The 16,873-nt window shown below is 36.2% G+C and overlaps 1 protein-coding gene across 2 annotated transcripts in view; it reads left to right on the top strand.

Moving 5' to 3' along the window:
- dclk2a (doublecortin-like kinase 2a) overlaps window positions 1–11,510 on the top strand; it is a 52,011-nt gene extending 40,501 nt beyond the window's left edge. The window contains exons 13-16 of one of the 2 annotated variants that reach the window (XM_057844100.1): window positions 1,823–1,900; window positions 5,140–5,236; window positions 5,310–5,519; window positions 11,022–11,510. In XM_057844100.1, the coding sequence (XP_057700083.1) occupies window positions 1,823–1,900; window positions 5,140–5,236; window positions 5,310–5,519; window positions 11,022–11,261 (625 nt within the window). In that variant the 3' untranslated portion in view covers window positions 11,262–11,510. Of the gene's footprint in view, window positions 1–1,822; window positions 1,901–5,139; window positions 5,237–5,309; window positions 5,520–11,018 lie in introns of both variants that reach the window. The other variant, XM_057844099.1, reaches the window with a different exon arrangement.
- The last annotated feature ends 5,363 nt before the right edge of the window (window positions 11,511–16,873 follow it).

Raw genomic sequence — 16,873 nt, 5'->3', positions numbered from 1 at the left:
AGATTGGAGGTGGGCATAAATGGAGTTAGTGCCATAATTTGCCGGATGACACTTAATGACATCTGTCATAAGCATTTAGTAATAACATGATAATGTAATGTCATAATTATGACAGTCTTATGGCGCCACTGTCAAACGAAGTGTTACCAAATACCACAACTAGCCATTAATGAAACGACCGGATCAATAACTGAAGAAATAATTAGCACAGCACATGAATCTTGATTGTTATTTATATTTATAGTGCTGCAATCCATGCTCGGAGGCATGTTGGATGACAACAGTGTCGACAGCAGGTGGTAGCAGAGGTTGACTGTCTCCCCCAAAGGAGCAGTGATGGCCAAATGAAGCTTCTTGAAGCAATGAAGCTTTACTGCTAATTGGTTCAAAGCTTCATGGCGGTTCATTTGAGCTTCTGACAGTCTTTTGACGCCACTGTCAAATGGAGCGTTACCTACTAACCCGTCATAATGATGACATGACACTATCATGGGCATTACTGAATGCTTATAACAGATGTTATTTCTGGCAAATTATGGCACTAACTCCATTTATGTCCAGCTCAGATCTTTGACATCCATTCAAAAGTGAGATAATTTGCCGAATGACATGAAATAACTTCTGTCATAAGCATTCAGTAATGCCCATGATAGTGTCATGTTATAATAATGACGGTATTATGACAGTTTCATGATGCTGCCGTCAAATAAAGTGTTACCTATTGACCCAAATAAATCAACAAATAAGCCGTAGGATTCAAAATGAAGGAAAAAAGTAGCGGCTTATACTCCGAAAGTTACAGTTATGTTTCCAAAAATTTTGAATGAACAGACGGATGAGCACATTGTCGCATCTACAAGGACAACGGAAACTTCTTGAGGGTTTTCCAATGGTTTTATTTGCAATCGGAAGCATTGAACACGACTACTATAAGCCGTAGCCGACGGCAACAAAACGAAAACAACACAAGTGTAAGAGGGCGCTTGCTACGCTAAGGTTAATGCTAATGCTATGCTAAAGCTACGAGTTACATTTAGTGTGTGATGAACAAAAAAAATGTCACACATTGTGGATATATGACAGAAGCTATGGCGCCTTTTTGTCTCATCAGACGAAAACCGGCATTCGCCACGTCATGTTTTAGTCTCCCAAGACACTTCTTTAGTTCGTTATTGTCTCGGCATCGCCATAAAATATTGTAGTTATCATCATCATCAACGAAAACAACAATGTTCCCAGATGTTTTTTTTCCTCCCCAAAGTAATTTTGCGCCCACTCCGCTCGATGGCGCCCTAGGAAACTGCCCAGCTTGCCTATGCTGAGGGCCGGGACTGGTCATTTTACATGTAAAAATGAATTCTGCTTTTTTTCTTATTTTTTTTATTTTTTATTACTATTTCCTAGTTATTCCACCCTAAACAAAGCATCAGGGAATGCCCACTTTTTCAGTAAGTCTTGACCAGAATTGATGATCAAACCTAGCATTCCAGTGTTGCGCTAGCTAGAACATGTTGACAGAATGATGGAACGCTCATATGGCAACAAGAAAATAGTAAGTCTATGGCTAGCATGCTAGTGGAATGCAAAAATATGTAGCTCACTTACAATCATCCTCATCTGTTTGGATATTGTTTTGTGGGCGGGCTTAGGCAGCAGACAAAATTATTAAGCCTTCTCTATCACTTTTTCTTTTCTTTTTTTTTTAGATGGATTAGTGTCAAAAATATGCTCTGCTATCATTTTAAAGTCACTTGCTGTCATATTTCATAGCACTTTTAAGCGTGTCTGTCCTCACTGACGTTTTTTGTTTTTTTTGGTCCAGTTACGGCGTGAAGGTGGACGTCTGGGCAGCAGGCGTCATCGCGTACATTCTCCTGTGTGGATTTCCTCCGTTTCGAAGGTGAGAATCACAAGCAGGGGTGGAAACCTCTGGCCCCTCACCAAACGATTCACAATACTATCTCACAATACTGCTTTAAATACTCATGTTTGAGTGTCATAGAAGTCGTTACACGTCAATGGCAGCCAAGGAGTTAACATAAACACTTCAATTGAAAAATGTCAGTCTTGTGGAAAATTTTGTGAGCATCTTTTCATAAGGATATTACGGAATTTTATTGCTGCCACCGAAATAAAAAAAGTTCAGTGTCACATTTTTACATGATGGTATGTAAAAAAACAAAAAAACAAAAACAAAAAAAACGTGATAGCAATAATGTAAAAACGTGATAACTTTCCTAGTCCATGTAAAAACGTGATACCATCATGTCAAAACACCAACCCCTACATGTCAAAATGTGATAACATTCATGTGAAAACGTGATATGATTTAAAAACTTGATAACTACTAGGGCTGTCCCAAACGACTAATTTTCTCCCGATTAGTCAGCCGACTATTTTTACGATTAGTCGACTAATCTAATAATTAAAAATTTTAAAAAAAAAAAAAATTTTTTTAACTAATTTAGCAATGAAATTTTTGTTGACGCTTATCAATTAAAAAAAACATATTGGAACACTCAAATCATTTATTAAAGTACAAATAAACACGTAAATAACAAAAATAAATCACAAATAAACAATGAGTTCAAATGCTGATAGAATTAACTAGTGTAGCATCCCGATTGAAAAGATGGTCTCTTAAACTGATGGTTTACAACTTTTATTCCATCCTTGATGTAAACACACTGTAAGAGCTACGGTGCACACAAATAAAGCAACACAATTAGAAATTAACAAAAACTTTTCACCTTTTTCCTTTTAAACCTTATTTATATATCAATGAATTGCCTATATGAATTGCCTTTACCTTATTACCTTATCATTGACAATCTCTCCCTTGAGTGCAATCACTGTATATACTGTATATATTTATGACCTTTTAACCTTATATAATTTTCTATACCATAAAATAAACCATAACATGAAATAAACCTTTCAATTAGCATTAAGCACAATACTAATAGCACTTGTAGGCCCATTGTCAATGAAACATTATTATTTAGTAAGGCGACAGCACCCTCTGGTGTACAAAAAAAAAAAAAAAAAAAACCTTACAAACTGCGTGAAGGCGCTTGAGGTGTTTATTCACGGCCGACGTGCAGCCAAGCTTGGCACTGAAGAGACAGGACAGAAGAGTACTCTCCTTTGTTTCTTTGAAATAAGTCAATGTTTTGGACACTCTGGTGCGCTTTTTTTGGCTTTGTGCCGCTTTCCCCGCTTGCAAACAGAGCATCCGACATTCTAACTTTCCACGCATATATTTTTTTAACCCTTCATTAACCGTCGACGGCATGTTGTGCTCGTCGACGGATTTACGTCATCGATGACGTCGACTACGTCGACTAGTCGGGACAGCTCTAATAACTACCCTCTTCGATGTAAAAATATGGTAATTATCATGTCAAAAACGATCATGTATAAATGTGATAATAATCATGTAAAAATGATACAATCATGTATGAGCATGATAATCATCACCAAAAACATCTTATCATGTAAAAATATGATACTACCATGTATGAATGTTATAATCATCATGTAAAAATGTGATAATTCTCATGTAAAAATGTGATAATCATGTAAAAATTTGCAATAATTATCATGTAATAACGCGATACTATTATGTTGAAACACGATACTATCATGTCAAAACATGATAACCTTCATATCAATATGTGATATGTAAAAACGCGACAACTGTCATGTAAAAAATGTGATAATTATAATTTAACAATTCTGTAACTAGCATGTAAAAACGTGATAGTATTACATAAAAACGTGATACTATCATGTCAAAATGTGATAACCTTGTCAAAACATAATTGCCTTCATGTTAAAACATATTATGTCAAATCTTGATATCATATAAAACATGATAATTACCGTGTAAAAATGTGACACTTTCATGTAAAAACGTAATAACCATCATGTAAAAATGTGATGCTATCATGTCAAAATGTGAAAATTATCTTGTAAAAATAGTTATTACCATGTTAAAACGCAACAACTATCATGTAAAAACACGATATTATCAAAACATTATTACCTTAATGTCAAAATGTGATATATTGAAACATAATTACCATGTAAAAACATGATTACTACCATGTAAAAGTATGATAACAATCATGTAAAAACGTGATTAACATTTTGCATAAACGTGATAATTATCATGTAAAAAAAATATGTTTGAGCGTGATAACCATGTAAAAATGTGATACTTATCATGTCAAAACGTCATACTATCATGTAAAAATTTGACGCCATCATGTAAAAACGCGATAACTATCATCTAAAAATGTGATAATTATCATGTAAAAACGCAATACTGTCATGTAAAAATGTGAGACTGTCATGTCAAAACTTGATATTAGATCATAACATGTTGATTACCGTGTAAAAATGTGACACTTTCATGTAAAAACGTAATAACCATCATGTAATAACGTGATACTATCATCAATAAATGTTATACTATCATGTAAAAATGTGATGCTGTCATGTCAAAACATGAAAATTATCTTGTAAAAATAGCTATTACCATGTTAAAACGCGACAACTATCACGTATAAACACGATATAATCAAAACATAATTACCTTAATGTCAAAATGTGATATATCGAAACATAATTACGTGTAAAAACATGTAAAAACATGATAACAATCATGTAAAAACGTGATTAACATCTTGCATAAACGTGATAATTATCATGTAAAAGATATATGTTTGAGCGTGATAACCATGTAAAAATGTGATACTTATCATGATAACAATCGTAAAAACGTGATTAACATCTTGCATAAACATGATGATTACCATGTAAAAACGTGTAATTAACATGTAATGACACGATAACTATCAGGTAAAAATGTGATAGTATCACGGTATTACATTATGCTCATCATGTAAAAATGTGACACTATCATGTAAAAACGTAATTACCATCATGCAAAAAAGTGATACTGGACTTTTTTGGGGGTGGGGGGCAGCAATATACTTCTGTACGGTATGTCGATAATTGGCAGACGCACATTGATAACTGATGTCTGATAATCAATATCACCATATAGCTATATTTTCACACTCTTAACCACAAGTATGAGCGATGATAAACGCTTTTTCTGCTTTTTTTCAGTGAGAGCAACCAGCAGGAGGAGCTTTTTGAGCAAATTCTACTGGGCCGACTAGACTATCCCAGTCCGTACTGGGACAACATCAGCCCTGCAGCCAAGGTTAGGTTCATCTCACTAACTCTCATTTTGTTTTTAAGTGTGAACCCAACATGATACTTGTGCTCGACCCCAGGATCTGATCGGGAAGATGCTGCTGGTCGACTCGGACGCTCGCTATGCTGCACAGGACGTCCAGGCCCACCCTTGGGTTGCAGACGAGTCCTCGCGGGAGGATGCAGAATCTGTTGATGGCATGAAATCTGAGGCGACGGGGAAATTGAGGACACATTTCAGCACGACAGACAAAGAAGAAAACGCCAATGCAGGCTTGTCTGTCATTCCGGTAAGTGAACAATATTAATATCTCTGTTGCCATCTGGTGGAGAGAAAAAGCTGGGTGGTTATTAGCGTTATTTGTTGGGCCTAGGCAGTGACATAAAAGTAAAACATTGTACTTAAAAAGAAAAAATACCATTTAATTCATAAATGATCAACAGATTTTTTTTGTCATAACAGCCAAATTAACAAAAGTAAAACAAATAAAATCCAGTAAGTTGAGATAAAAAATATTATTCAAAAAAGTGTAGGAAAAATACATTTTTAAATTAAGCAATATACTGTATAATAATAAAAAAAAAAGTTAATAAATAAATACAATCAAACATACATTTTCAAAGATTACAATTTGGACAATGATAATAGTAAATTCTGCATACCAAACATCATGATTTAATTAAAAACAATTGAATGCTCATGTACTCGTGCGTAGCTGGTGGCCATCTTGGGTAGGGCTACCAGCGGTTGGATGCTAGATCTTGAGTATATATTAAAAACAAACAAAAAAAAAAACGTATCGTATCGCATCGTAAGCAGTTGCTCACCATGTTACTCCTTGAGTATTCTTTTCACCCAATACTTTCTACAAGACTACTTTTACTTTAGCGTTACTTTACAATAATATTACAGATTTATTTGACTTGATTGCTGCAAGAAGCTTCATTTGGCCATCGTTGCTCCCTTGAGGAGACAGTCAACCTCTGCTGCCATCCAACATGCCTTCTTGCATTATTTGCAGAGCTGTAGATGTAAATAATAGGGCTGTCAAACGATTAAAATTTTTAATTGAGTTAATTACACCTAAAAAATTAATTAATCGTAATTAATCGCAATTCAAACCATCTCTAAAATATGCCATATTTTTCTGTAAATTATTGTTGGAATGGAAAGATAAGACACACGACGGATATATACATACAACATACTGTACATAAGTACTGTATTTGTTTATTGTAACAATAAATCCACAAATGGCATTATTAACATTCTTTCTGTTAAAGTGATCCACGGATAGAAAGACTTGTAGTTCTTAAACGATAAATGTTATAGTTACAAGTTATAGTAATTTTATATTAAAACCTCTCTTCATGTTTTCGTTTTAATAAAATTTGTAAAATTTTTTGAGTTAATATAATAATAAGAAGAATAAAAATAACAATAATAGAAATAGAGTGGCCAAAGTCTAAGTTTTACACGTATTTTGCATAGTTATTTTGATATGGAATGCCAGTTCATTTTGCATTGTTGTTTAACTGTGTGTCAGAATAGGGCCTCATTACTATAGACTGAAGTGCTTTTCTTTTTGTGAACATTTTTTTTTTTTGAGAGAGAGATAGGAATATTATTTTTGTTGTGCTTTCACTAAACGATGCTTAAGTTTGTTGTGAAGGAGTTGCCGAAGCTTATGTCAATAAACGGCGCGGTCCAAAGAACGCCTGTGTCCACTCGCCTTTACTGTGTAACATATATCTGTACATATCTTACCCAAAATACAACAAGAGACACATAATTGCCACTAAAAGAAAGAAAACTTACCGAAATATGTGTGGAGCAGAAATAGCAATTTGCATTGCATTGTGAATACAGCACAAACGTCTCACAACTACTAATTCTCCCACGTTTCGAAGAAATAACATGAGTATGGAACGGCGCTGCCCCCAAGCGGCCGGTGGCATTCTCTTCACTCTTAATGTCCATAAACGGCCTCATTGTAATCTGTTTGAGGCAATATGCGAGCGGGTCATTCAGTGCATGTGTTAATTGCGTCAAATATTTTAACGTGATTAATTTAAAAAAATAATTAACGCCCGTTAACGCGATAATTTTGACAGCCCTAGTAAATAACAATCAAAATTCATGTTTTGTGCTAATCTTCAGTTACTGTTCCAGTTGTTTCATTAATTGCTATTTATGGTATTTGGTAACATTTTGACAGTGGCATCATAAGACTGTCATCAGACTGTCATAATTATGACATAACACTATCATGGGCATTACTAAATGCTTATAACAGGTGTTATTCCATGTCATTCAGCAAATTATCTCACTTTTGAATGGATGTCAAAGATCCGAGCTGGACATAAATGGAGTTGGTGACATAATTTGCCGGATGACACTTAATGACATCTGTCATAAGCATTCAGTAATGCCAATGATCTTGTCATAATTATGACGGGTTAATAGGTAACGCTTTATTTGACACTGGCATCATAAGACTGTCAGAAGGTCAAATTAGCCACCATGAAGCTTTGAACCAATTAGCTGCAAAGCTTCATTGCTTCAAGAAGCTTCATTTGGCCATCACTGCTCCTTTGGAGGAGTCAGTCAACCTCTGATGCCACCTGCTGTCATCCAACATGTCTCCTTGATGTAAATAACAATCGAAATTCATGTTCTGTGCTAATCGTTTCTTCAGTTACTGTTCCAGTTGTTTCATTAATTGCTAGTTATGGTATTTGGTAATACTTTATTTGACAGTGACATCATAATTATGACATGAAACTATCATGGGCATTACTGGATGCTTATGACAGATGTTATTAAGTATCATCCGGCAAATTATGGCACTAACTCCATTTATGTCTAGCTGGAATCTTTTACATCCATTCAAAAGTGAGATCATTTGCGAAATAACATCTGTTATAAGCATTCATTAATGCTCATGACAGTGTCATGTCATAATTATGATGGTCTTATGTCAGTCTTATAGTGCCTCTGTCAAATAAAGTAGCTAACCAGCAATTAATGAAACAACTGGAACAGTAACTGAAGATATAACTAGCACAGAACATGAATTGTAATTGTTATTTACATCTGTAGCTCTGCGATGCATGCTAAGAGGCATGTTGTACGACAACAGTATTGACAGCAGTGATTGCCAAATAAAGCTTCTTGAAGCTTTGCAGCTAATTGGTTCAAAGCTTCATGGCGGTTCATTTGATCTTCTGACAGTCTTATGATGCCGCTGTCAAATAAAGTGTTACCAGTTAATATCTTTTGGTGCAAATACCCCATAATTCAGTGAGGACAGCTGCGGCTTATCTATGGAAAAAAATGTAGTAATCTTTCCAGGGCTGTCAAAATTATCGCGTTAACGGGCGGTAATTAATTTTTTAAATCAATCACGTTAAAATATTTTAGGCAATTAACGCACATGCCCCGCTCAAACAGATTAAAATGACAGTACAGTCTAATGTCTAATGTTGTTTTTTGGTGTTTGGCGCCCTCTGCTGGCGCTTGGGTCCAACTGATTTCATGGGTTAGTACCATGAGTGAGCATGGTGTAATTATTGACATCAACAATGGCGAGCTACTAGTTTGTTTTTTGATTGAAAATTTTACAAATTTTCATAAAACGAAAACATTAAGAGGGGTTTTAATATAAAATTTCTATAACTTGTACTAACATTTATCTTTTAAGAACTACAAGTCTTTCTATCCGTGGATCGCTTTAACAGAATGTTAATGTTAATGCCATCTTGTTGATTTATCGTTATAATAAACAAATACAGTACTTATTTACTTTATTTACAGTACTTAGTATGTTGACTGTATATATCAGTTTTGTGTCTTATCTTTCCATTCCAACAATAATTAACAGAAAAATATGGCATATTTTATAGATGGTTTGAATTGCGATCAATTATGATTAATTAATTTTTAAGCTTTAATTAACTCGATTAAAAATTTTAATAATAGTAATAATAGTAATAAGCACTCTAGTATCTATAACACTTGCTAAATCCTGTTTTTTTCTCGTGGAACCTGCAGATGCATGTGTTGACTTGCATCCATCATTTTTTTTTTTTCCAAAAAGAAATGTCAAAATTCTGAATTAGTCTCAAAATCATGAAATTTTAGGTGTTTCAAATGTGATACATTTTATTTGACAGTGGCGTCATTAGACCATCATAATTATGACATGACATTGTCATGAGCATTAATGAATGCTTATAACAGATGTTATTCGGCAAATTATCTCACTTTTGAATGGATGTCAATGTCGATGTCAGTTGGACATAAATGGAGTTAGTGCCATAATTTGCCAGATGACACTTAATGACATCTGTCATAAGCATTTAGTAATGCTCATTGCAGTGTCATGTCATAATTATGACAATCTTATGACAGTCTTATGGCGCCACTGTCAAAGGAAGTGTTGCCAAATACCATAACTAGCAATTAATGAAACAACTGAAGCAGTAACGGAAGAAATAATTAGCAGAGAACATGAATCTTGATAGTTGTTCATATTTCTAGCACTGAGATGCATGCTAGGAGGCATGTTGGATGACAACAATGTTGACAGCAGGTGGTAGCAGAGGTTGACTGTCTCCCCAAAGGAGCAGTGATGGCCAAAAGAAGCTTCTTGTAGGAATGAAGCTTTAATTGGTTCAAAGCTTCATGGCGGTTCATTTGAGCTTCTGACAGTCTTTTGACGCCACTGTCAAATGAAGCGTTACCTACTAACCCGTCATAATGATGACATGACACTATCATGGGCATTACTGAATGCTTATAACTAGTGCTGCAACGATTAATCAATTAACTCGGGTAATCGAACAGAAAAAAAATATTCGAATAATGTTGCTTCGAATATTCATTTAATTAAAGTGGCATTGAAATGGTTTAGTTTTATTGATTAGGGTGGATACACTGCCCTCTGGTCTGCCTCTTTTCATATGACTGAATCCAACTGCTCCCTGTTAAGACCAACGTAAGCTAAGTTTTTGTTTGAGCTTATGTTTTTTAATGTGTTCATTATTTAGTTTATAGGTATCTTGAGCGATAATTGTGGGAATATGTGTCTGAACCTTTTATTAAGAGCACTGTAAAAAAAAAAAAAAAAAAGACTTAAGCATTTTATAGCATTTAAGCTAGTGGACTTTTTCTATGTAAGTTAGCCAATTGTTCTTTTGTTGTACATAGATCCTCATTTTTAAAAATTTTTTCGAATCCCGTTTTAGGCTCAACACAGTTATTTTAATTTTTCATGTTCCTTATCCGATTACTCGAACTAACTAGCCCATCGATTAATCGACTACTAAAATATTTGATAGCTGCAGCCCTACTTATAACAGATGTTATTTCATGTCATCTGGCAAATTATGGCACTAACTCCATTGATGTCCAGTTCGGTTCTTTGACATCCATTCAAAAGTGAGATGAAAAATGACATGAAATAAGTATTAGGGGTGCACGATATCTATTTTTTGAAAACGATATCGATAACTTCCTGCTACTCAAAGCCGATACCGATATCGATAACAGATAATAAATATATAATTTTTTAAATGTATAACCGGAGTTTTTGAACACCTAATTCTTTCATCAAATTTGGTGGGTGGCGGCTTATAGTCAGGTGCACTTTGTTATCCGATAATTACAGTACTAATCTTACTCGAGTAAAATTTTTGGCTATTCTGCCCAACTCTGATCCTAAGGTACTGCTGTACCCCCCATTACCTGCATTTTAAGATACTAACCGCAATCTCTCTCGCACCAGAAGACGGCGCTCGACAAAGAGACCCTCCATTTGTCCGCAGACCCACCGAAATCCGAGGACGTTTCTTCTGCGAGCGTCCCGAGCTCGTCGTCGACCGGATGTCCTGTCAAACACGTGGTCTTCCTTCCGCTGGCGTTCCCCTCGCCTCCGTCCTCGCCGTCCTCCGCCTCGCCACCTTCCCCGCCCGCCTTCGCCGCTATGGAGGAGACGGCGGTGGCCCGGGAGCTCGTGGAGGGCGTTTAAAAACTCGCGTTCGCTCGACAAGACTTGTATTTATTGAGAAAGGACTCGATGTTGCTTTTGCACAATTATTAAACAACACCACTGCGGATTCGGTTTTGACACAATATGCACGTATTTACACTGACTTTTTACAAATAATTAATTTTCCACGTTGTGAGAGGGTTCACCGATAAATGGTGAGATTTTAATAAAGGTTTTTGTTTAAGATTAACTCAGTGACTGACAGCAATAGATGTCCAATCCCTTTGAACTGGGAGGGTTGGCAGCGAATGAACGAATGTTCATTCGCTGCCAACCCTCCCAGTTCAAAGGGATTGGACGTCTACTAGTGACAAACTCAAATTCATAGGATGATGACGATGCCACATTATTGGACGTCTATTATCGTCAATTGCACAGATTCTTGGAAAACAGGTGTCAAACTGGCAGCCTGGGGGCCAGATCTACCCTGCTATGGCCCACGAAAGTAAATCATCATTTATCTTTAGCTAAACTTTCAAATTTGCAAAATATTAAGCAAATATTAAGATTTACCACCCTTTTTTGTTTTTAAAAGTTATACATTTAAAGCAACACTTGGTAACTTTTCAGTTTTGATCGATTTTTGCGACGCCAGTGGACAAATACGGTAGTGTCTTGCCTTAAGGAAGACTGCATTTCCCATGAGGAGCAGCGCACAACCGCACAGTGTCATAAAATCAACAATCAATCAAAAATTAAATCTCCCGGTTGTCTGCAAAACTAGCACGTAAGCATTAGCATCAACTTGTCTTTATAATGAATTGGGAAAGGGGGAAGTGACATATGCCGTAAAGCAGTCCGCACATTTGTAGTTTTTTGTTGTTGTTGTTGTTGTGTGTGGCAGGGTTCCTGCCGCCCTCCTCAAAGTTAGTGTCGTTCAAAGCAATACAGACCCCCTCAAGATATGGTGTCAATCAACTAGTTGCCAGTTGGCATATCACAAGTGTTCTGAAAATATTTCAATAAAGGTTGAAAAGTTACCTAGTGTTGCTTTAAATGTAGACATATCCTTCCCATTTTTGTTTTTTAAAACACATGAACATTTTTTTTCATACTCATAAGGATTTTGACAATTATAAGGTCTCCAAGCAATTTGACTTTACTTCGGCTAATAGATTGACAAACATTGCTGAAAAATGACTGGCTGAGCTATGCTAGCTTGTTGTGATTTAAAAAAAAAAAAAAAAAGTCCGCAAAATTGCAACGTAGATCTCAAGATTTCAAGTTAGGGGCCACAATTGGCTCCCAGGCCGCAAGTTTGAGACCCCTGGAGTAGCGAGTCTTTCCATTAGCTATGTTCAGTGTATATTTAATCGTAGTATACAATAGTCTTAGCTGGTCGAAAGTCAGTCCAAATGCTGTAAAATGGCTTCTAATTAATACTCAATTTCCTCCCAATTTTACATTATTGTTAGCGTCCTTTTTGAACGTTAGAGTTAAACTCCTTTGTTGGCCACAAGAGGGCAGCAAGCGTCCGTCTCAACTGCGCTGTGAATGAAGGCCAACCAAACTACTGAACTTTTTTGGAAGGAAGCAAGGTTTCAAACACTGCTTTTATTTACTGTATCAACTTAAATATGCTGGAAATTGTTGCTTTATGATGAATATTTTTGTTGTCATGGCAGTATGTGAAAATGTCTTCACATTGATCATTTTTACCTGTGTGTCCCTGAAATATTTCTGGACTTGCTGACAACAAATGTGTTGCATTTTTCTTTTCCAAAATCAAACTGCGATTGCGAAAACTTAGAAATGTGTATGTTTGACACATAACGAGCGCTTTAACATTTGGAATTTCTACACTCAAAACATATTTTAGTTAAATTTTTTTTTTTTTGAGAGAGAGATCTATTTCATTTTTCTTGTGTTTACGTCTAAGTAACACTAACAAAAACGAATATTTTATAGTGGGGGAAAGTCCATGCTCCAAATTTTTTAGGTACTTTTAATCGATACACATACATTTGCTTAACACATGACAAGCTCTTACACAAGGATTAAAGTAAAAAATTATGAGCATATTTAGAGCATCTTGCACTCAATTTTTGAAATTTAATAGTTTTATACATTGATTTTTTTTTTTATGAATGTGTATGTCTAACAAGTTACAATTCGAACAATCAGCATTCAATTATTTAAAAATATATATTTTTCATACTTAAGATACACACATACCACTAATAAGGCATACCTGTGAATACCGTACCACATGAATGCTATTTTTAGACTGCAAGGCTGCGTGACGTCACCGTCATAAACCGGAAGGGGGTCAACATAGAAGCGCGCTCGCATACAACCCATGCTAGTACTGCTTGTTTTCTGCCAGTAATCTTTTAAAAAAGACCATGCCGAGTAAACACTGCTGCTATGGAACTTGTAGAAACGACTCTAGACATTACGACATATGAAGGATGTTTTCTTCATACGTTTCCCATAGCCAAAAACAGTGTCCTAAAGACATATACGTATTTTACTTTTTTTTTTTTTCCAAAAAAGACATTTCTGGGTTCTGATTCAATTTAGCTCCAAAGCACAAAGCTGAAAATCCATTTTAAAGCAATAAAACTAGCCACTGGAGGGCAGTAGCGCATTTGGTAAGACCTGCAACGCGATTCAACGACAACGAACGGCCGAGCCGCACGGCTGGGGTGCCGGCGGAAGACGACCGAATGGATGCTAGGTGGCGGACGACCAAGCAGAACAACTGTTAGGTCGCCTGGGATGCCAGGTGCTGGACGACCGAGCAGAACGACCGGGACCACCAGTGCAGCGGACGATGCCTTTGAGTCCGTGCTGCTCGCGAGCAGAGCCCGCAGGGATAAAAAAATTCATCTTTATGAGGGGAACAGTGTCATCTTTCAGTCAGTTACAGTTGTGGTCAAAAGTTTCCATACACTTGTGAAGAACATAATGTCATGGCTCTCTTGAATTTCCAGTTATTTCTACAACTCAGATTTTTCTCCGATAGAGTGTTTGGAACAGGTACTTCTTTGTCACAAAAACATTCATGAAGTTTGGTTCTTTTATGACTATTATGGGTTAACAGAAAAAGTGATCAAATCTGCTGGGTCAAAAATATACATACATGGATCTGAAAAAGCCAATCATTGACTTGAACAAGTCAGGAAAGTCACTTGGAGCCATTTCAAAGCAGCTGCAGGTCCCAAGAGCAACAGTGCAAACAATTGTTTGTAAGTATAAAGTGCATGGCACTGTTTTGTCACTGCCACGATCAGGAAGAAAACGCAAGCTATCACCTGCTGCTGAGAGAAAATTGGTCAGGAGGGTGAAGATTCACCCGAGAATCACCAAAAAGCAGATCTGCCAAAAATTAGAAGCTACTGGAACACAGGTGTCAGTGTCCACAGTCAAGAGTGTTTTGCATCTCCATGGAGTGAGAGGCTGCCGTGCAAGAAGGAAGCCCTTGCTCCAAAAGCGGCACCTTAAGGCTCGACTGAAGTTTGCTCCTGATCACATGGACAAAGATAAGACCTTCTGGAGGAAAGTTCTGTGGTCAGACAAAACAAAAATTCGAGCTGTTTGGCCACAATGCCCAGCCATATGTTTGGAGGAGAAAAGGTGAGGCCTTTAACCCCAAGTACACCATGCCTACCGTCAAGCACGGTGGCGGTAGTATTATGCTGTGGGGCTGTTTTGCTGCCAATGGAACTGGTGCTTTACAGAGAGTAAATGGGATAATGAAGAAGGAGGATTACCTTCAAATTCTTCAAGATAACCTAACGTCATCAGCCCGAAGATTGGGTCTTGGGCGGAGTTGGGTGTTCCGACAGGACAATGACCCCAAACACACGTCAAAAGTGGTAATGGAATGGCTAAATCAGGCTAGAATTAAGGTTTTCGAATGGCCTTCCCAAAGTCCTGACTTAAACCCCATTGAGAACTTGTGGACAATGCTGAAGAAACAAGTCCATGTCAGAAAGCCATCAAATTTAACTGAACTGCACCAATTCTGTCAAGAGGAGTGGTCAAAGATTCAACCAGAAGCTTGTGGATGGCTACCAAAAGCGCCTAATTGAAGTGAAAATGGCCAAGGGACATGTTACCAAATATTAGCGCTGCTGTATGTATATTTTTTACCCAGCAAATTTGATCACTTTTTTCTGTTCACCCATAATAAAGTCATAAAAGAACCAAACTTCATGAATGTTTTTTGTGACAAAGAAGTATCTGTTCCAATCACTCTATCAGAGAAAAATCAGAGTTTTAGAAAAAACTGGAAACTCAAGAGCGCCATGACATTATGTTCTTCACAAGTGTATGTAAACTTTTGACCACAACTGTATGTGTAAATAAATTGTTACTTTGCTATCAAAAGCTCTATTTGTCTTATCTTTTTTTTTTAAAAGGAAAACCTTATTCAGATGTTTGGGATGTAACTAAAGCAAAAAATAACAATGTATGTATATATACACGTATATATATGGCGGAAAACACTCAGGTGACTTGAAGTTCCGCTCTGAGACCCTCAATTTGGCCAACTTTCAAGATTGTCCATGTGTGATACATAGTTGGAAAGCTTAAAATCTCAATTTTCTGGGGGAACAAAAGCCATTTAAGAAAAAAATTTAAACATTTTAAACAGCAAAACCCTATTTGGTGGCTAGAACACGCGAGAGCAGAATTAAAAACGCCACGATTTTAACGAGATATTATTGCATACTTACCTTGTTTGATCCAAAACCCCCATGTAGCATGTATCACCGAGTGTCAAGACACAGCTGTGAATGGCCACAGCCGGATTTTTTAAAACCCTATATTGCCAAAAATATCACATTTGATACACCTAAAATTTCATGATTTTGAGACTAATTCAGAATTTTGACATTTCTTTTTGGGGAAAAAAAAAATGATGGAAAAAAGTCAACACATGCATCTGCAGGTTCCATGAGAAAAACAAACAGGATTTAACAAGTGTTATAGATATCTGAGCGCTTATTACACATATTATTTTTGACTTTTTTTTTTTTTTTTTACAAATTTGAAAAAAAGGTTTCATTAGGACCTTACTTTTTCAATTTTGGGATTCTTTGATAATTGCTTCATATTGCTGGCATTAAAGGGTTAATTTCATGGGTGAAACAAGGTGATATAATAAGGTTTGCGATGCAGAAATCGCAGACAACAAGGAGTAGTTGAGATTTTTTCATATAGTTACCCTTTTAAACGTTATTTTTCAAATTTTCTTTGTTTGGATCGATTATTTATCATCTAACATATAATGGAAAATGCGACAGTAACAAAAAAAATACAATTGAGCGATAGTTATGAGGTAGATATCCGTGACTTTTTTACGGACGCCAAATTTTTCATTGTGATGTAATTCGTTTAAAAGTTTAAAATATGCGAGTGAACAATTTTTTTTTTTTTTTAAACTAAAATTTAGACATCAATTAATGATTCTAAGCTAAAAATGACAGACATATTGAATAATAAATATAATTACTTACCTTCTTTTTATGGCTAGGTTGAAACAAAAGCGGTTGCGCGACGTTCTGTAAACGGGAGTTTTCAGGGTAAAACGGACAAATTAAAAATAGTTCGGAGGCTTAGTGCGCCATGAATCTGCAATG

This window comes from Corythoichthys intestinalis, chromosome 8 (genome assembly GCF_030265065.1).
Source record: "Corythoichthys intestinalis isolate RoL2023-P3 chromosome 8, ASM3026506v1, whole genome shotgun sequence".
NCBI classification, from domain to species: Eukaryota; Metazoa; Chordata; class Actinopteri; order Syngnathiformes; family Syngnathidae; genus Corythoichthys; species Corythoichthys intestinalis.
Note: the sequence above shows the minus strand (reverse complement) of the source record. Positions and strands in the feature narration are given on the sequence as shown.